The following is a 20,042-nucleotide window of genomic DNA, read 5'->3' on the forward strand; positions in this document are numbered from 1 at the left end:
TGGACAGAGAGGACAGATGGTTTGAAAGAGGAGTGAAAGAAGCCATCTATGTCCACTGTGAGCGACCATCTTTGAACAGAGGCGGTGGTTTACGACACCAACTCTCTGCCATCTATAATCCAGTTTTGAGATCCCTTCCCAGACGCCTTAACGCCCACTCACACCCTGGGCCATCTGACCTCAGGAATTCGCATGATAAGGTGGGGCCAGGTTTCACAGTGAACTCACCCGAAACTCTGGCTGATTGGGACCCACATCCAGTTCCACACCTTGGCTCAGGCGATTAGAGGATCATCAGGGGGTCCTTTTGTCCCTCTGTGGGGGGACACTCCCACTAGGTTTATATCTGGGACTCTCCACCATTTGACCTTAGAACTGAAGAAGCCTCTCGGATGAGAGGTGAAACGTCTTCAAGTAACTTAAGGAAGTTAAGACGCTTTTCTTTGTAAGCTCCTTTGACTTAGTTACATTTTCAACACTTGTGTGTAGCCAAGTGCAACATTATGATCTTCTTGGAGACGAGGTCTGAAAATGTCCACTGCAGGGTCCACTCAGTGTCATGACATCATGATTTCACTTTAAGCTTTGAGTAGTGAGCAGCCAAGCAACATTATATATAGACAGTCTATCAGCATCATCTAATGGTTTCAGAGCTCCTTTTGTTAACATGCTCCCCTAGTGTTTCTCATATAGAGGCTCACAGAGAATGGAGTCTTTATTTTACATATAGAAGGTAAACCACTGTACTCTCATTTTTAAATAACTAACCTTACTTTTCCTTTTTGAGGTGGTTTCAGTAAATCTGTGACAAAGACGTTTTGTCATATCTTGAATAGATGAACCTTGGAAACCTACTCAGCAGCATCCTAACAGAATTTTAAGCCCACAAGAATCTGTAACACACCAGGACTCACTCCACATTCAACTTCTAGCTACAAATGGCCATTTGAGTGAAATAACTCAAGCATAGTGATTCATTTTCAGATGTTTTTTCTGTTGATCAGCGCAAAATAAATCCCAACGCCGGCTAACATGTAAAAGACAAAAATGTCAAAAGGACTCAATGCTAATTATACACTGATCATTTCACAGCAAAGCTCTAAATATATATGGAAAACAAAAAGTAAATGAGAGATTGCTCTGTCATTTTAAAAGACAATTTATTTGTTGCCACAGTGTTGATGGTTAGAGTTGTTTTTAATTTACTGGTATTTATTTTCATTCAGTTTAAACTAGTTTAGCATCAGTATTTGCTGACTGCAGCTATATGCAGTTTAAAAATGTTCAGAACAGTGAGGATAAGAACTGAGCACTTGCAACAGAGTCCATGCATATTCTGCATGTTGCATTTACAAAATTTGGATAAATGAGACTTAAAGCCATATTGTTAAAAATGTTTAGGTTTTATTTCATTAACTGAGATGTTTTTCACACCCAGTTTCAGTTTTAAGTTACAGTTGAATTAACCGTAATAAATTTGAACAGTAACAAATGCTGTGGCAGACTTTCAGCTGTCGAGTACATCCTTCTCGTTAACTTTTTAATTGATTAATAGCGTCAACTTTTTCTACTTTAATACTGGATGAAATGTATCCAAGTCTTCTTGCATTTATTTTATCACCAACTAAAAATATGCCTTCAATAGATTTTCTCAGGAATGCTTTACATTGATATATTACTGCAGAGAAAACAGTGCCTGCAGCATCCAAGAGTGTGAGGGAGTTTGTACTTTCACACAATGCTTCTTTAAAAATACTAAAAGCCAAGAGGAAGCTGTTGCAAAAAGGACAAATAGCAGCCAGCTTTGAAAGGCACTGCACCTGGCCTCCTTTCAGGAACAGCAGGAGGCTTTTCTAGCGTGAGAAAGTTCTAAAGTTGGGAACATATTGTCCATGATATGAGCCAATTATTCAAAACCAACAACAACAAAAAAGAGAGTTTTATATAAACAAGCAAAAACCTGCTCCAACTGAAAAGCTCATAGTTAATATTCTGATCAAAACAAAGGCATATGGATCCCACTGGTGGTGTGGTGGAACTTTCTCATGTAGATTTTGAACATGATATCAATATGAGTAATATTTGTCAAAGGTAGCAGGCATTATAGCAGGTAGTTATGGCAACAAAGAGCATGATGTTCACTTGCTTTTACAACATTACCAGCAGAAAATGCAGCTGAGGCACTTCCCCCCCCCAGAGACACTACACTTTAGAAAAAGTCTAGTAGTAGAAGACTTGGGATCTTTTCTGCATGCGGTGGTTTTTAGTATTTCACCATACCTGGTATTTCAGTCTAAGTTGGGAAGCAGCCGGTTGGTTAAACCAGAGTGGGGCTCCTTTTCCCAACTGTAAGATGGCACCTAAAAGGAGCCCAAAGAGATAATACATGAAAAGAAAATGGGAAAATACCAATTAACTAGTCATTATGAACTTCATTACCATTTGATGCCCAAAAGAAATAAATAAAAATAATGATGCGATTCATAGGGAAAACAACTGGTACAGTCAATGACAGATGCCGGTGACAAATCTGCCAGGAAACCTTTGGAGGTGTGGCACAGTCAGCATAATGCATAATTTTTCTGTTGCCATGAGAATCTTCCCTTCGTTGTGGGATAGCAGTGACCCATATCTACACTGAACACTGGAGAAACTCGACAGAAAGCACAAAAATCCCCCACACAGTTTCGTCTGGTGAGTTAATGAATTGCCATCAGGAACACAATCCCCAACATGATTGGCAGTGGACAAGACCAGGGGGATAATTTACCAGAGAAAATGGTCCAAGGAAACTTGAGAAGTCTTGTAAAGCTATAGAATTGAAGTGATATTGGGGTTTATATATATCAGACACACGTTCATGTGGCCATATCCACAGATTTTCACAAGGTCTCTCCTGCTTTTCCTTCTCCTCTCTCAGCAGAGCGAATACTAATCTTGCTACTACTAATGACTTCTGACGAGTGACAAAGTACCTGAGAGAGCAGCCTGTGATGGAATCCAGCTGCTGTTGGGCTGAAAATTACTATCATTTGTTCAAGAAAATAGGTTCAGATGCAGCCATTTCTGAAGGGGATATTGGATAAATTGAAATGCTTATAAAAGAGACTAGCATAGCCAGGCCCTGTGCTGCCTGGCTCTGTTTAAAGTTTTATCTCTCAAAAGCCAAGCAACGGGGATGTGGAAGCAGGAAACAGTGAAAGCTCCCAGCCCTGGCAAGAAGTGCCGGCTCAGGGGGGCCAGAGTTCCAGCCTGGCTTGCCTCTGTCCTTTGAAAGGTTAATGTTCTGGCCCACTTCAAACCTGTCGGCCCTATCAACTCCATCTGCCAATTAAATGGAGGGCCTGGGGCTTTGTCGGGAGCTTTGTCCGGGGCCTCTCGCCCTTCAAAATGTTTAGTAAAAGAAATGGCATCTGCCCTATGGAGAGCTGTGTTCAGAATCCGCTCATGCCCCGAGTGCACAGCAGTAGGAGAACCGGGGAGATTTCATTTGAAGATGTGATGCAGCGATCATATATAACTGCATTCAAAATGGATGAAAGTTGTATTGGCTCCCACAAGCCAAACGATTATGTATGAGTGAGAGAGAAATCTTTTTTCTTATAGATTTCCAGCACCAGTGTTCATTAAAGAATGTCAAGAGTAAATTAAATATTACAGAACTGCTTACCCTGAGTCAGCTGGCAAGGATCGGTGACCACAGAGCCATTGACTAAGCACAGTGCACCATCCTGAGGGAACAGGGTTACAGTCCCAGCAATGTTCTCAAGCACACAATGCACACTGAGGAGCCCAGGCCCATGGAGCACTACAGTACAATTGTGAAAGTCAGTATAAGAAAGCAGCTGGCAACCTGAAGAATCATGTCATTAAAACCCCAACTCACCAATATCTTGGGTGCATGATGCTTTGCCAATTATGGTTCTGCCTTCCTATAGATTAGAAGATCATAAAAATACACAGAAAGTTGTTGTGTGACAAAATAATTGAGACACTTTCCGATTAAATCAGGAGTAGTGCATAAATATGAAGCTCAAACAAACTATTCACTGTCAAGTAATAGAGGGCGATTCCAGTGCTTTGCAGATCTTCACCAACACCGATAAGGTGAGGCAAACAGCAATCCAACACCACTCCACTCCCCTCCTTCCTCAGAGTCACCGTCTCCTCCTACAGAGCACACGGGAACATACCACAAGACAAAAAGCTTATTTAATAGCCTGTAGCTGGAGTGGCATACAATATAAAATAAAAACGCTGACAGACATTTAATGGCAACCAGCAGAAAGCTGAATTCTTTATGACTGCTCTTCCTTGCCTGAAGGCCAAGCAGAATTGCAGCATTCGAACCATGTGTCACCATGAAACAGCAGATTGGCTACCGGCAAGAGAGACACTATAAATCATTTAGATTATCATGGCGAGAGTCAAACTGTACATCGTGATCAGCGAGTGCGACAGACGCAATACTGCTCACCCCTCAACACACACACGTTATAACATGTGCTGTTGCCTTTAGTGGTACAGGACAATCAAAATACTATAGAGCTTGTAAAGTATGTTGCCATTACTTGAAGATGGCAAACTTCCACTGCTTTCATTTCAATTTACAGTGTTGCCTAAAGCAGTATTGTATGGAAGGTCACACTAAAGTGAATGCCTGTGCTTATTTTAGATTTTTTTTTCACTATAAAACATTGCATGAGTCAGCACAAATGTAAAAAAAAAAAAAAAAATTAAAAATAAAATTAAAAATAAAATCACAAATCAATTAGTGAACAGCATTAAAGAAATTACCACACTTAACTTATGGATCATTACTGCACTGTAGTTAAATCAGGATTCAAAAAAATAAGAATTTACTTTACTGTAAAATCTGTTAAGGATACCTCTACTAAATAATAATTTGATAGTGTTCTCTATGGAAATCCGATAGGTAGAAATATCGATTTAATCCTCAAAAGCCATTTCTAAAGCTCAGGAAAGCTACACTTAAAAGTCTGATCTGCTTCATATTCCGCTTCACTGCCTCCAGCAATTGTTGCAGAGGAAATGTTGCAGCATTAGTCAGACAGCTATACCGCATACGTGTCTGTCAGGCAGTGATATTCATTTTACTTTGTATAATTCCATTCTTTACTTGACTAAAAAGGTATGGTTCAGTTAAAGAAAAGACCTGACAAGCTGCTGACTGAGTAAATACACAGCAGTTCATTTGCCAATTATAAAACAAGAAATTTAACACTTTGCCTCGGATGAACTGTAGGTTTAAATGACACAGAACTGAGCAATAAAGAGAAACTCAGCACTCTAAGCATTTAACCTTTTCCTCCCAGTGTAATGGCTGTTGCTCTTGAATAACCCAGAGTCTACCCATGTATGAGTGCCCTATGACAAGTATCCTCCTGTTAAACTGGTGGACCATTGCCTCACATTGCCACGGATTAGGAAAAGTAACTTTCAACCTCATCCTGCTGCTCTATCGAATAGATTGGACCGTGAAGCGAGAGACGCGTACACCACCAGCACCACCTCTCTCATCGGCAGTTGCGAGATGGAATAAATCCTTTTTTTCTAATGAAGAAGGAGAGGCATCGACCACAGCCCCTGTACTTAATTAAAAGGGATTTTTCACAGACTTCATTAGGAGGTGAGGAGCAGCCTGGCAGATTAATGCACTGTGTCCACTTTCCACAGACATCAGGAACAGATGAGATCCTCTTATTTTCCCCTCACATTCACACACATAAAAGAGACGCTTGCTCCTCACCACACCCAGTCACTCTGTGTGTAACGCAAGGACACACTCTGTGTTCAGACTCAGGCAGCTGGTGAACATACTGTAATTAACCGTGGCCTAGACCAGCAGCCAGTCTTGGGCAGCATTTAGGATTCCATTAAAAGCCATCATTTGTGGTTGGGTAGAATTTTAATGGACTTTACAGCCCTTTGACAGGTCAGGTTCCGACTTAGACATATGCATTTCAAAACACAGTCAACCAATCGCTTTTCCGACTTCTTTGTCAAGTGGAGCAACTTGCCAGAACAGTTTATGAAAAAAACAAATGGCATTTAGATTTCTTTGTCACATTAAAAAGGTTAAATCCCAGATTGCAGTGTTTTTAAAAGTTAAAATGACATGTAAAAGAAAGGCATGTTTTCAAATGGCATAAAGCCTTTTGTTTGCAATGAATGCTAGTTAAGAACTGAATAAGAATCAAAGAGACCTGGCACCTCATTAAGAGTGATTTCTTTTTAATATGCTTTGTTATCTGGGAGCATACTACATTTGAGAGCTGAATTTCAACCAACTGGTTATCAACTGTTGTTTTATTAGCCTGATATGCCTTCTAGCCATCAGCATGTGGTCATGCATTCATGCATGCAGTCAATAGCTGTCACATGCAATGCTTTACATAACATGCTGAACTTTCACTGATTCAAGGAGACTGCAGCAACATTAACTGTTATCTTGCCAATATGTCAAGTTTAACTGATTTTAGGGACAGAGCAAGAAGAGTGTAGCGGTGAAGTCAGGACCGCTATAATAAAAACAGATTGTTATTTCCATCTGCATAATTTATATTTGGCAGTATGGCCCTCTCCTCCTTCCACGTGCATAAATGGAAAGCAAAAGGTGAGGAGAGCAGCAGCAAGACCTGGCACAGAACGGAGCAAGCAAGTGTCAGAGACAATCCTGCAGTACCTGGAGTTGAGGTAGGTTGCAAAGTGGCTTGCGTGTTCTCCAATAATTTCAAAATAAAGATAACTAAATAAAAACTAATCCATGAGTAAGAGACAAAAACTATCATGAAGTCATTGACAACAAAAATGAAATAAAAATATTCTGGAGAAATGAGATCCAATCAGAACTAATTAAGTTGTGTTAGAAAGGCAGGCCGGGTTAGTTCCCCCAGGCGCGATTTGTAAACTGTACAACTAGAAAGTTGTACGTGAGAAACTTTGAGCATGGAGCTAGTTGTACAGTTTACAAATCAACTGTACAACTAGCTCCATGCTCAAAGTTTCTCACGAAAACAACAAAATATTAACACTGGGGAGGAAGAGAAGTCATATGGACACTTTGCGTTTGATGTCAAGGAAAATAAATCTTCCTGTAAACCCTGTGGAACAACACTCACAGGTCAAAGCAGAACAAACTTAAACACTTTATATTTTAATTCAACTGAATCAACTTCATAATCAATAATCTCATGATCTCTGGTAAACTAAAAGAATTCAGATGCCTAAAGTACGACTAAAAAGGCATTTTAACAAAAGGCTATGATTGAAACTGAATCAAAATTTGCTGATAAAATTAACACTGGTGGTTTGCAGGTGTACATTAATGCAAGCTAACACTGTTATCAGCTGATTTGTCAGGAGTCAGTTAAGAACACCTTTGTTTGTTTTAACTATGCTCAGTACATTAAAAGAAAAAAAAAAAAAAAAGAAAAAAAGAAGGAAAATCAGTTCAGTTTTGTGCCAAGCTTTACCCACACGTGAAGAAAGGCTTATATAGCTTGTGAAATGCTATAATAATTACATTGTGTTAACTGCTGACACTACAAATAAAATTCACATTAAACAGAGCGAGGCTCAGAGCGGGGTTTAAGTTGTGCTGTTGTGCTGATTGTAGCATGTCTGGGAAATGCAGAGACTACGACGATCAAAGAAAAGCCGTGGTTCATTTTATCTTACTGAAATAGAAGTCCCTCCCACAACACTGTGTTACAAGGGGACCCAAAAGGTTGGCTGGGGGAGCAGGGTGCAATTCTGCTCATGAAGTAGGAACTACTTACAAATATCTGTGCGTGTGTGTGTATATTATAATTTTGTTTAAGTTTTTTTTTTCCCCCACCCCCACCGCCCTCCTTGCAGTAAAACATTTAACTTTACCCTCTTCCTGCCTTTTTTGTTCTCTCAATCTCTTGCCGCCTCCGTCTGGTAAGAGGCTGCTCCGGAATCCATCTCATATTAATTACTTTCTCTTTCCCACATGCCCTGTAACCAATCTGGGAAGCTGACGATGAATAACTTTGCATTCTAAATCTGCTTTGAATACAGAATTCAAAATTCTGTTTACACCGCTCTTGGTCAACTTGTCTCCTTAAGGCCTGAGCAGAAATTCTCATCAAGCTTTCAGCAACAGGATGAACTGAATTAAACACAAAATATATGAAACTTGGAGATGTGGAGAAGACGGTTCTTAAATTAAAAACCATATCCTAGATATAGAGAACAGGTAATGTACATTTCCAACCCTTTTTCTCATATGAAACGTGTTGATGCCATACTGCATCTGCATTCAACCTTATAGCTAAAGCTTTTCCCCCCCTCCCTTAGGTGGTTTTGCTGAATTTTAAAATGACCATCTTCCATTTGCACTTGAGGTGCATCTCTGTACTGATCCTAGTACAGACTCCACCTCTAATATCTGCAGCATTCCATGCAGGAATCCCACTTATCATTTTGCACCCAGGCAGAATGCAAATGCACAAGACGACAAATGTCAAATCCATAAAGTCAATCATCAAACACTTAGAGTTTCGCCAACACAAATGTGCCTACCGGTCACCAGTGCACTGGCCTTTTCACCTAGGTGTCACATTGTATCATGCATTTTAACCAATGTGTCTACATGAATGAGCACAGCTGTTTTAAAAAAAAAAAAAAAAAAAAAAAAAAGATGGGTGATGTTGCCTTTGAGCATAAAGTTATCACTGCTCGAATATGCAAACAGATTTATACCATAGTAACTCTAATTAACATGCTGGACAGACAGAAATGAAAGTACCATATGTCAATAATCAAGACCTCTTAATTAGGATCCGTGACAGAAGCTAATGAGTTCCAATACATGCCCGGGAATAAAAGGGCTGTCAAACCACTAAATGTCACCTACTAACCACCATCTGAATAGAATGTTAATTATTCACCGTACACATATAGCTGACATTCATGTGTATGGTATTTAAATCCTTACACAATGTCCTCATAAAACCAAACTAAACCTCTTACTTTGCTGCTGCATTACTAATGGCTGACACACACATATTCAGACATTATTCAAAATCTGAAACAACAAAATAGCTTAATGCCATGAAAAACCAGTAAAAGGAACGCATTAATAGCATGTATAATGACAGAGACAAGAGGTCACGCCATACTTTTCATGACTGGCACGCTTCACGGTTGAATGCATAATGCAAGACGCTTCTTGGCTGAGCACAAGGAGACCCAAACAAACGACATTTGGTGTTTTTTGGGAGGTCGGGCATAAACTCAGCAGAGGAACAGAGTTAAGTTTCATTTTCGGCTGGCATTGCTGCCATTTTTTGTTTCACCTTGGAGTCTTTCGATGCTGCTGCCACCCCATTTTTGCCTCAGAAAAGTCATATTTGTTGAGGGAGAAGACATATCTGTTCTGTTTCTCTTTGTAAGGCTCCCCAAACACTGTTGCAACCCAACTTTACAACCATTAAACAAGCTCCCCTTTTGGATGCCACTTACATCCAAATAGATGTAAAAATTTTATTTAAATGCCAGACTGAGTCTACTCCCTGTGAAGTAGTTATTCACAAGACTTGCAGTGACACCAGCTGGCAGGATCTCCTCACTGCAAGCAGTAAAACCTACTAAAACTGCTTTGGGGAGCTTGCTGCGTTGCTGATTAATAGTGTTAGAAACCTTTTCTATACTCTGTGACATCCTGTTCTAATCACATATTTTTCTGCTCCAAACTTTAAGTGGAATCATTTTTATATCTTAACATAATTTATTATAACATAAATAATTCCAAAGTGGGACATAGAAAATTAGGTAAGCAGCAAGGGCGCTTAACATTACTCTTAAACTGCTTCACATTTTATTCTAAAGTGTTTATCCCAACTCTGTGCAAAAGAAAAGCAGGTACAGGGGTTTGGGCTGTCTGTACATCTGATTAAATGGAAGAACTACAACAAACCCATTCAATGGAACAATGCAGGGCAACAAGTACTTCTCTCCGGTCTTATTATCCTCTAGCTCATATCCAAGAATCAAATATAACCCGCTGGCATTTGTGAGTCAAACAAACCAATGGTAAATTGGCCCCGAGGATTCTCAAGCAGACGTTCATATTTAAATGCATGAATGAATCATTTTTGTACCTGCAGAATATTCAGTGTCTCCCTCCATGTGCTGCTTCTGTTCTTGGTCAATGCTACTGCCTGGAGGTTTATTATTTACAAAAAGGAACTTCAAAATGCCTTTCATTTCTATTCTGCAGAGGATGACTCACCTTTGTCTCATTCAGCTCCTCCTTTACATCCACAGAGGATAATGGCACCTCATGCCCAACCTAAAGCAACAGCAAGAAAACAATACAACCTACAATATAAGCTTTGAACAAGAAACACCATAAGATGTTTATGACTCCTGTGAATGTGAGCATATGTAGGACCTGAGTGGCTTCTTTTAGTAGTTGATTGAGTTTGGTAACCTCTGACTGCAGTTCCCTCATCACCTTCATACTGCCATTATCGTTCACTGTGGGAGAGTTCACTATGTTTTTAGCTTGACTGGCAAAACGCAAAGTGTTCAGGGTCTCCGTGTAGTTCACATCAGCAGGAGAAATGGCTGCCATGGGGGGGGGGGGGGGGGGGGGGGGGGGGGGGGGTCATCAAGAAGGGACATGTTCATGAGGAGAGTGAAAACAGAAGATGGAAAATAAAAGAATTGTGGTTAATAATGCTTCCAATATCAAAAACAGGTAAGAATTAAGTAATACATACTCGCTATCATAGTAGTCTTAGAGTTTCCACCCAGGCTGTCTTTTAGCAGCCATGTCAGCACAGAGTCTCTGTAAGGAATGAAGATCTGTTTTGTTGTTGACACTCCTACACCAAGGTCAGCTAAGAGTATCAAAACCAAAAGAGTACTCAGTCAAATACTAGAAAGGTAAAATGTCTCATCCACAAGTTTTATATAAATTCTGAGAACTAAATGCTCACTACTATATATGTATTCTTCAGAAAAAGGCATCTAATTATCAATGGAATATGCATTTCAACCATAATTTCAAGGGTCGTTTATTTTTTTGTTTTGTTTTTGTTTTAAATTACTTGACTACTTAAAAGATAAATTCAGCCAGTGTGATATCCCTCACGGTCAGTGAAGTTATGTCTAAGCATATCTTGCTTAACATCCTTTTTTATCCTGTAATTGACTGTCATTTGCAAAACAAATATTATGTTACAGTAAATAAACCTTGAAAGTAAAGACTGAGACATAAACCCATCTAAAGTCTTTACTGAGGTCACCGATCAAGGAAGCATCCCACAAACATCTCAACAATAAACCTCATTTTTAAAAAAAAGCAGAGTCGCCCTCTGCTGGCCATTGTAAAAAAGTATAGGTCTAAGAGCCCTTCTGCTGCACAGCTACATCCATCTTTCATATAGATTTCTATGTAAAAGAGTTTGATTTGATAGCTAAGAAAAAAAATGAGGGTTGTAAATAGGTCCCAAACAGTAATTCCACAGCAAAATGACTGACTGCCTTTACCTAGAGCTGAGATCACATGTCCCAATGTGACCAGAGATTTGTTTATGTCGGCACTTTCCTTCAACCTGCCTCCTACTGTGCGTGTGGGATCAACTTTCTCGCTGCCTGCCAGGTCTACCAGGTGGATCTTACTCACGGTCTCGTATAACGGTTCTGCATCACACCACACCTGTCCCAGGAAACAAAAAAAGGCAATATCACGTTAGAATATACTTCGGTGTATAAGTGATATCACAAATAGAGAAAATGAAAGCTCATGAAAAATAACACCACAACAGATCAGGTCTCATTATCTCATAAAAGTCTCAGCATTTTTGGGGGACGGCTTTTGTTAACACCCAAAGATCGCTAGCAAACATTTTACTTTGGCCAACTTCAAATATCAAGCACTGCGTTTCACCTGGGTGAACATTATGGTGAAGATGGCATGGGAGTGCTTGCTGAAGTCATTCACACCCCTGCTGGCTGTGGTGCGCTTGGCATTGCCGAGAATGATCAGGCCCTCCACTTCACTGTAGCTTTGTACTAAATGCTTGGACAGATCTATGAGTTATATATATATTTTTTTTTTTTGCATCAGATTTTATGCATTTTATGCAAACACAGCTAGGAAGGACATAGAATACAGGATAAAAACAGTCTTACTCTCTACATAGGGACCATGCCTAGGATGCTCCCTCACGCTCAAGCCCCCATCATCTGTAGGTGATGCTCTCTTCTTGAGAAGATCCTGCACCCGCTCATTGCAGATCTCAAGATAGCTGGTACAAAGATAAAAATACAATGTAGAGCCATGATTGATTTTAAAAAGGTGACAAAGATGCAATGGAATATCTGTTTTCATTGTTAATCTGCATATTGTGCTACCAAATACCAACAAAGTTACTATTAACTCTAAGAAAAGAGATGCACAGTGAGGCCAAATGGTTGTTCTTATGGCGTTCTGCATGTACTGGCAAAAGAAATAATGAAAAATATGGAAAGCAGGTTTGAAAGAGTGCTTTAATCAAAGTTATGGTGCATCTGTGCAAGATGCAATGGGACTAGTGTCTGATTCAAAAACAATGTGGGGCATAAAGCAATTAGGCTTTAGAGAAGCATGCATGGCAGTAATAAAATGGGAGGAACCATGCCCTGCTCATGTAGCCGTGTATGTTTTTTCCTGGCACAGGGCTGAGAACTCAGACAGCAAACTTAGCATTTTGTTGTTGATGTTGTTTTATTTTTATGTATTCTTAGGAAAAAACAAAGTCAAGCTCTGCAGCTTCTTTTGTTTTATTTATTTATATATATATATATATATATATATATATATATATATATATATATATATATATATATATATATATATATATATATATATATATATATATATATATATATATATATATATATATATATAAAGAACAAGTACAGATGCGTTAATTATCAAATGTTGTACCTGAGTCTTTTTAAGATATTCTTAAAATAAAAATAAAAAAATCACGGACAAGCAAACGCGATCAAATAAAATCCAATTATAGAGTTAATTTAAACGCAAATAATGTGCCAGCAGCGCACATGCAAACAGATGGCAAAACAATGATTTCGAAGTAGTTTGACTTAAAAGCAGCAATCTAATCTCCTAACATAATAATTTAGGGGAACAGCTGGGACATAAAACACACTGTGATGAGACTAGATTTCATCTGGGATTTTGAACATTACAGGGTTATAGCAATAAAACTTTGTGCCTTTTTCTGGTTTCATTACATTTAGGCCTTTCAATTTTTCTAAATGATGTGACTGTTCCAGCAAAGTGAGAATAATGATGAACGGGAATGGGTTTTTTACCCTTTATTACTGCTGGCTCATTTATATTCTACAATTAAGAACAACTCAATAAGAATCATCACGGCACATCACTCTGACTTCTGAGTCGAGTTACCATCGGCTAAAAACAGTAGACCTTTGCACAAAGTACATAGTTTCATATAAACAACAGGAAAAACTCTGTATCCAGATGCTCTTCAGCAACACCAGTAGTTTTATAAAACTGTTTAATGCTCAAAGTCTTTTTAATATCTTTTTAATTCACTGGCCTCCATGTCTCTTGTGAAACAACAGCATTGCACACGTTTTTGCTTCATATCCTTCGTTCTCCACATTCTGCATGATAATTAACCTGCCCAACAAAGCAGAACCACCTCTTTAAATTTGTTTCCCTTCAAACTGGTTGAGAATTCTTTCTGAGATTAATGCTTATATAAAGTTTCATTTCAATTCAACTCAAGCTGAATTATATAGCACCAATTGACAAGAGCCATCTCAAGGTGCTTTAAACCGTAAAGATCCTAAAGTATTCTGAATAAAACCACAGCAATCAGACGACTCTTTATGAACAGCAATTTGTGACAGTGGGAAGGAAAAAGTCCTTTTTAGCAATGAAAGTTTTAAACCTAATCCTAAAAGTAGAGAGGGTGACTAAGGCGCTACCTCCTCCCATTCCAGTTTAAGAAACTTAACAACAAGTGAGCCAGTCTGAGAGCAAAATGCTCTATTGGGATAATATGATGGTATGAGGTCTTTAAGATACGATGGGGCCTGATTATTTCAGACTTTATATGTCAGGGGAAGGATATTAAATTCACTTCTGAAGAGAACTTAATATAGAGGAAATGTGCTTTCTAGTCCCTGCCAGTGGTTTTACTGCAGCATTTTGAATTAACTGAAGTTTTTGGTGGAAATTTTTGGAACAACTTAATAATGAATTACAGCAGTACAGCCTAGAAGTAATAAATGCATGAACTAGTTTTTTTTAAGCATCACTCTGAGGCAGGATCTTTGTAATCTTAGAGATATTACACAAATGCCAGAAAGCAGTCCAACATATTTAATTTTTGCATTGAAGGACTACAAGATTCCTCAAGATTCCCTTTTAGGGCCAAATATTGCAACACTGGATTTGTCTGAATTTAGAAGAAAATTAAATGTAACCCAGGCCTTGATGTCATTAAGCTAACCCTAATAACTGATTTTTGTTATCTGGTCTCATGGATAAAGAAAGCTGGGTACCATCTGCATGGCAATGAAAACCTATGCTATGCCTTCTAATGATACTGCTGAGGCAATTTACTGAAGCACGTATAATGTAAATATAAATGGTCCTAGCACAGAACCCTGTGGAACAATGACTAAGCTACATGTGTTAAAGACTCACAATTTACATGCACAAATTACAATCTCACAGATTTAAACCATTGGAGCACATTTGCTTTATTATCAATGCTGCGTTTTAATCTCTAATAACATTTTGTGGTCAGCGGTGTCCAATGCCACACTGAAGTCTGTCAGGACGACCTGAAACAAGGCCACTGTCAGAGGCTATAAAAATAATAAGGGTAAAAAAAACCTTGAAGATCCATCACTGACAAAAAATAAGTTTCTCTCTACTGAAATAAGATTTCTGAGCACATGTTTGAAAGTTAAGTGTAATGGTTCTTTACCTGACCTCTGTGTGGAACATCACGGCATCGCTCTTGCTCCTGTGAGATATCTCCCAGAACAAGCCTTCACAGATCCGTGGGATTAAACCTTTATCGTGCTGACACATTAGAAAGGAAACAAAATGATACAGACACTTTAAAATGACAATTATGCTCCTGCTATGCTCTTTTAATTTGGGTGTCGTACTATGTAATGCTGTGCCATGACCACAACTCAGTATATGCAAAGTCTGCTGAATAACACAAACAGCTCATCCTGATATAGAATTACTGAAGCATAAAAGCAATTCCAGTCTGAGCTACATGCCCTCTTGTTTTAATTACAAAGTAACAGATAGTAAGCATTAAAAGCCATATATAATTATCTGGGATGTTGACAGCAGCTCTGGTGATGACCTTGCAAAAGTCTCCTGGTAGACAAGCTGAAACCTCACTGATAATGTGAAATTCCCATTGCTGTGCAAGGTGAGGGAGAAAAAAAAGTGGTGGGCTGCTGGCCTCATCAAATTTTCTGATTAGTAAGGAGAAACAAACACACCTGATGAGGCCGCTATCAGCCAACCTCTAATGCGGCGAGAAGTCGGTGCTGTGTGCACAGTGGGGTTAGCACTACTGCAGTGTTATCTGTAAAGAGCTGTGACATCCCATAAGTCCCTGATTATGGTCGGGTTTATTTACAGGTCACATTCGGCATGCATTTTGAAATGAGGCATGAAAATTAGGCCCTGTACCTCGAATAAAAACAAAACGGAAAAAAAAAATGAAATGCAATTTTTCACCACAAATTATTCTGGTAAAAATGGACAAAAAAAAAAAAAAAAAAAAAAAAAAAAAAAAAACCTGAATGGAAGGCATGCACCTTTAAAAAGGGCTTATCACAATTATTGATGGCATGTCGAAGAACAGACTTGAACCATTGACTCCTACAGTGAAGGGATTCAGTCCCTATCCACAGGGCACGATGACTCACAGAAACAGTGTGAAAATGAATGAATTTGAATAGTACGCTGTGACCTTTACAGTCACCAGCTCTCAAACTAATTCTATGTGAAAGTTTGGACTGATGCGTGTGACAGAGCTCTCCATCCCTGTCATCATAATGAAAGCACCAAATAAGCATCTTTGAGATCCATGGTTTCCCTCAATTCGACTTTGAGAGACTTGAGACAATATTAAGGTACAGGGACACCACAAAGGCACTTAAGGTTGATGACACAAATCATCAATAAATTGCATTTAAACCTTTGTTACAATGTTTGCCAAGTTAATAGAAGACCTTACTGAAGGACCCATCATAGTGTAGGACTTCCCTGAGCCTGTTTGCCCATAAGCGATCACGCAGACATTGCAACCCTCAAATGCAGCTTTCAGGACTTCAAACCCCAAGTCTCGGAAGATCTGAGGCAGCAGAGAAAAGATTATTTAAAAATGAGGAAAATACAGCGAGGAAAACAGTTCTTTCACACTAAAGTCGTGGTCGTTAACCTCCACTATAGGTTCACAAGGAATATAAAATCTCTAAACAGGTGAGATATTGAACAATCCAGATACCTTCTCCTGGGATGCAAACGTGGGACTTCTTCTGTCAAATGAGTCATATGAAAAATCATATGAAAAGGTTTTCCCTACACCCTTGAGCTCGTCCACTCGAACTGTGGGCTAAAATTATAAACGCAGGTACCGCTGACTTTCAGTAATAACTTCATTCACTGCAGTATAGTGCGTTTCATTTTGTGATAATAGACCTATACCTTTTGAATGGTTGTTGTCTTCTCCTTCATATGAATTATCACCTTCGAGGATAACTGCTTTTCTCTGTGAAAAGTGTATGGGGGTGACACACAGCCCATTTTGAAAGCTTGGTGGATAATAAAAGAAGTCATTCTCCCTACCTTTTGTTCAATGGACGGACTCGGACTGCTACTCGCACCGAAGTCATTATTAATATTTTAAAAAGAAATCTGACAAAACAATGTCCAGCCGCTTCCTCCACCTTTCTTTGTGCTCCTTTAAAGGAAACGTTTGGATAGCTGTAGAAGTTTTCACTGCTAATTATCACACCTGAGGTTTGCCCTTGTTTTCTCCATGTACTGCACAAACTAACCGCTAGGGTGCACCCCAACTAAATTCTTTTATTTTTGCTGACCTTTACAAATAACGTGACTGTCTGATGTTCTTTAATGAGGATCAGTCGATATTTATGCATTTAAATGAGACTTTAACTGAGTTTCAAGTCGTTTAAATATCTAATAAATAAAACAGTAAATAAATTCAATGTAAAAACACACAGGATTTATTTGATAAAACCCAATAATTTCTAAATGGCTAGAGGTGAACCTAAGGTGATTTGAATGAGGCATTTGTAATTGCTCCAAATGAGACTCAGGAGTTCAGTTTATTTTAGCCAATAAAATATTTATTTAAATGGTCAGGGGAAAAATACGTTGAGTTACTTTAACCACTTAATGAGCTGTTACACGCTAACACAGTTAAAGGAGTTTAATAAACGCCTTATTTGAGATTATAATCGGTAACAATAAACGCATTTAAGGGTGTTTTGTTTGAGGAACCAATAAGAAGGCCGTCGGTAGTTTGAAGTCAACGTTTGTTTTTCTATTTTTTTATATGTAACGTGAATGTGGCTTTTTTTTTCTTTGACGAGCATTTCCCATGATGCACCGGGAAAAAAAGACGTAACCCGGCGCTGATATTCAAAACTATGGCAGAAGACTCGAGCATATTAAAACTAATATCAAACTCCGAGGACACGGAAAATGTGTCCACTGATAAAAGCAGAGACCTCGGGATAAAGAGACGCCTTTCCTTCTCCTCGGAAAAGGATATTAGCATAGCGGAGGCACCGAAGACACCGCCTGAGGTCCAAGCTGTATCCGACGACCCAAACTCAAGCCGAGTTTCCCCGGAAATCAGCAAACAACGTTCCCAAAGTCCCGTAAACACACATTTAAAGGGTAAAAATGCTGTAAAGTTAAAAGACGACTCTTCTAGACAGCACTGCGTGAACGACACTGACGATAAGGAAAACACCGCTATACCCTCCGATCAAAGTAGGTGACATAACCGGTGTGAGTCTGCATGTGTTCCCCAACGAGGGAGGGGGTGATCACAGTAGACCCACTGCTGTGATCACGTTTCTTAAACTATATTAAGGTTTTGGTCTAAGGATATTAGTACTTTGTGGTTATTTTCTTGATGTAAATTTGATTTCAAGGGAGAAAACAGCTAGAGCTACTTCTGTTGTTCTACACTGTAAATTTTGGTATCGACTCGGTACCGAGTAAATACAGGGTCAGTTTTGCAAATACTTTTAACCTATAAAGGCAACTTTTGTAGGGCGAGCAGTGTGTCATGATTTATCAGATGAATTATCGTCAATATGCAAATGAACACATTTAACGACCATTAAATCACTGATTTTTGTTTCCAACTTTCCGCTATAATTATTTAATACAACAAAAACACACCTTTCCGTTTTGTGTATTTTGAAATTGAAGCAAATAGTTTGTTATTTAAATGTGCTACAGGTCATAAATAAAACAGACGTGACAGTCAACACAAAGACGTTCAGGCATTTTTCATGGTGCATGTTTGAGGGTTTAAAAAATATTTAATATAATTCAGTTTTACACACTGAACTGACAGGACTCTCACACTAGTTGTTATCCGATACTATGGATATTGGGATTGTTTAGCCCAGCTCTATCAGCTACATCAGAAATGCTGCATACAAACACATCCTACAAGTCTACAAATATATAATCTAGTGGTATAGTAGATGGGCTTTTCAGATAAATGTTTAGCTGATTTTTTTGTTTGTTTGTTGTTGTTTTTTCCAGATAACACAGAGGAGGACAACACTTCTTGTCAGGGAGGTTTTAAACATATTAAAGTGACTGCCAGTATACAAAGTGATGCAGAGGACAGAGATGCCGAGGTGGTGAGGAGGGCACAGGAGGAAGGCTGCGTGAACGTGGTCTTCCCGGGGACTGTAACTCAGGAAGGCTGCTGTCGTTTCGTCAGCGAGATCCTCAAGTGCATCCTCTATCAAAGACAGCAGCTGCCCATGACGTACGACCAGTTGGTATACTCCCAGAGGAAGCAGCAAGCGTCGGTGCAGGTGAACAGGAAAAGTTTATGGTAGATGCCTCCAGCTGTTCCGTTGACAAAATGTTGGTGATGTGAGATTAACACGACATGTTTGGTGTCTCTTTTGCTTTTCAGGATAAAGACGTAGTGAATCGAAGACCGGTGCATTCAGCAGAGATGGACTGGCGCAAGTGTCAGCAGACCCTTCAGGAGCTGGAGGAGGTGCTGCAGCAGCTGGAGGTGCTGTTCTCCCTCAGCAGGGTGCCCCGCGTGCTCCTGTTAATGGGTGGCTCGCTTGTCCTCCCCAAAGAGCTGTACGAGATAAACATGGAGTCCCTGGCATCATCCGGTGGGAATCAGTGTCTACGGGTGTCATCGTGCTTGAGGCAGATCTTCCGCACACTGTTTGTGGCTGACCTTTTGTCTGACACCAGACCTGTTCGTTTAATGCCCACCACAGTCTTGGTGCTGGCTCACAGGGACTGTGGTGTAGGCTGGTTTCGACCCAAACTCCAATTTAAAGTCCCAACTCGTGTAAAGAAACAAATCATCGTTCTGTCTAGCGATCCAAACGTCTGCAAGGAACTGAGGGCGGAGGGGTCAGACTGGGAGGATTATGTGTGGTTTCAGGCACCCGTGACTATTAAGGGCTTCAGTAACTGACCCTAAAAGTTGGACAGAAAGTCTTTAGAGTGTAGCACTTTCTTTCTGCTTGTGTACTACAATAAATGTTAACAGCAATCCAAGGGAACTTTAAACATTTGTGTTTTTTTTATTAAAATGTACATATTTTAATCAATTTTGACTTATTCTTTTGTTTCAGAGTATGTTCATTCAAACAATAGTGAAATAAACAGTATGGTGTGCTACCCTTTTTTCTTTTACAAATTATCGTTTAAAAGA

At 39.3% G+C, this 20,042-nt stretch overlaps 2 protein-coding genes across 4 annotated transcripts in view; one reads left to right on the forward strand and one right to left on the reverse strand.

Annotated features, from left to right (window-relative positions):
* The window catches only part of kif16bb (kinesin family member 16Bb), a 29,175-nt gene extending 11,951 nt beyond the window's left edge, over window positions 1-17,224 (reverse strand). The window contains exons 1-15 of one of the 3 annotated variants that reach the window (XM_085182702.1): window positions 16,925-17,222; window positions 16,784-16,847; window positions 16,584-16,691; window positions 16,314-16,430; window positions 15,033-15,130; window positions 12,193-12,308; window positions 11,948-12,090; window positions 11,548-11,716; window positions 10,776-10,895; window positions 10,445-10,620; window positions 10,283-10,342; window positions 4,051-4,170; window positions 3,887-3,932; window positions 3,671-3,808; window positions 2,281-2,360 (exon numbers count right to left, since the gene is read on the reverse strand). In XM_085182702.1, coding sequence (XP_085038828.1) covers window positions 2,281-2,360; window positions 3,671-3,808; window positions 3,887-3,932; window positions 4,051-4,170; window positions 10,283-10,342; window positions 10,445-10,620; window positions 10,776-10,895; window positions 11,548-11,716; window positions 11,948-12,090; window positions 12,193-12,308; window positions 15,033-15,130; window positions 16,314-16,430; window positions 16,584-16,691; window positions 16,784-16,847; window positions 16,925-16,971 — 1,602 coding nt within the window. In that variant the 5' untranslated portion in view covers window positions 16,972-17,222. Of the gene's footprint in view, window positions 1-2,280; window positions 2,361-3,670; window positions 3,809-3,886; window positions 3,933-4,050; window positions 4,171-10,282; window positions 10,343-10,444; window positions 10,621-10,775; window positions 10,896-11,547; window positions 11,717-11,947; window positions 12,091-12,192; window positions 12,309-15,032; window positions 15,131-16,313; window positions 16,431-16,583; window positions 16,692-16,783; window positions 16,848-16,924 lie in introns of all 3 variants that reach the window. The other 2 variants (XM_085182703.1, XM_085182704.1) reach the window with 2 other exon arrangements.
* Window positions 17,225-17,455: 231 nt separating this feature from the next.
* On the forward strand, window positions 17,456-19,993 carry mad2l1bp (MAD2L1 binding protein). Its single transcript, XM_085182706.1, has 3 exons — window positions 17,456-18,100; window positions 18,890-19,170; window positions 19,275-19,993. Exons 1-3 carry the CDS (start codon window positions 17,752-17,754, stop codon window positions 19,800-19,802), a joined length of 1,158 nt encoding a protein of 385 aa, XP_085038832.1. The 5' UTR covers window positions 17,456-17,751; the 3' UTR covers window positions 19,803-19,993.
* The last annotated feature ends 49 nt before the right edge of the window (window positions 19,994-20,042 follow it).

This window comes from Neolamprologus multifasciatus, chromosome 13, assembly GCF_963576455.1.
Source record: "Neolamprologus multifasciatus chromosome 13, fNeoMul1.2, whole genome shotgun sequence".
Taxonomy (NCBI): domain Eukaryota; kingdom Metazoa; phylum Chordata; class Actinopteri; order Cichliformes; family Cichlidae; genus Neolamprologus; species Neolamprologus multifasciatus.

Excerpts from the sequence above, each read along its gene's own strand:
- mad2l1bp (XM_085182706.1), top strand. The coding sequence starts at position 17,752 with ATGGCAGAAGACTCGAGCATATTAAAACTAATATCAAACTCCGAGGAC. Across the intron at positions 18,101-18,889 it reads CGCTATACCCTCCGATCAAA|ATAACACAGAGGAGGACAAC; the intron begins GTAGGTGACATA and ends TGTTTTTTCCAG. Across the intron at positions 19,171-19,274 it reads AGCAGCAAGCGTCGGTGCAG|GATAAAGACGTAGTGAATCG; the intron begins GTGAACAGGAAA and ends TTTGCTTTTCAG.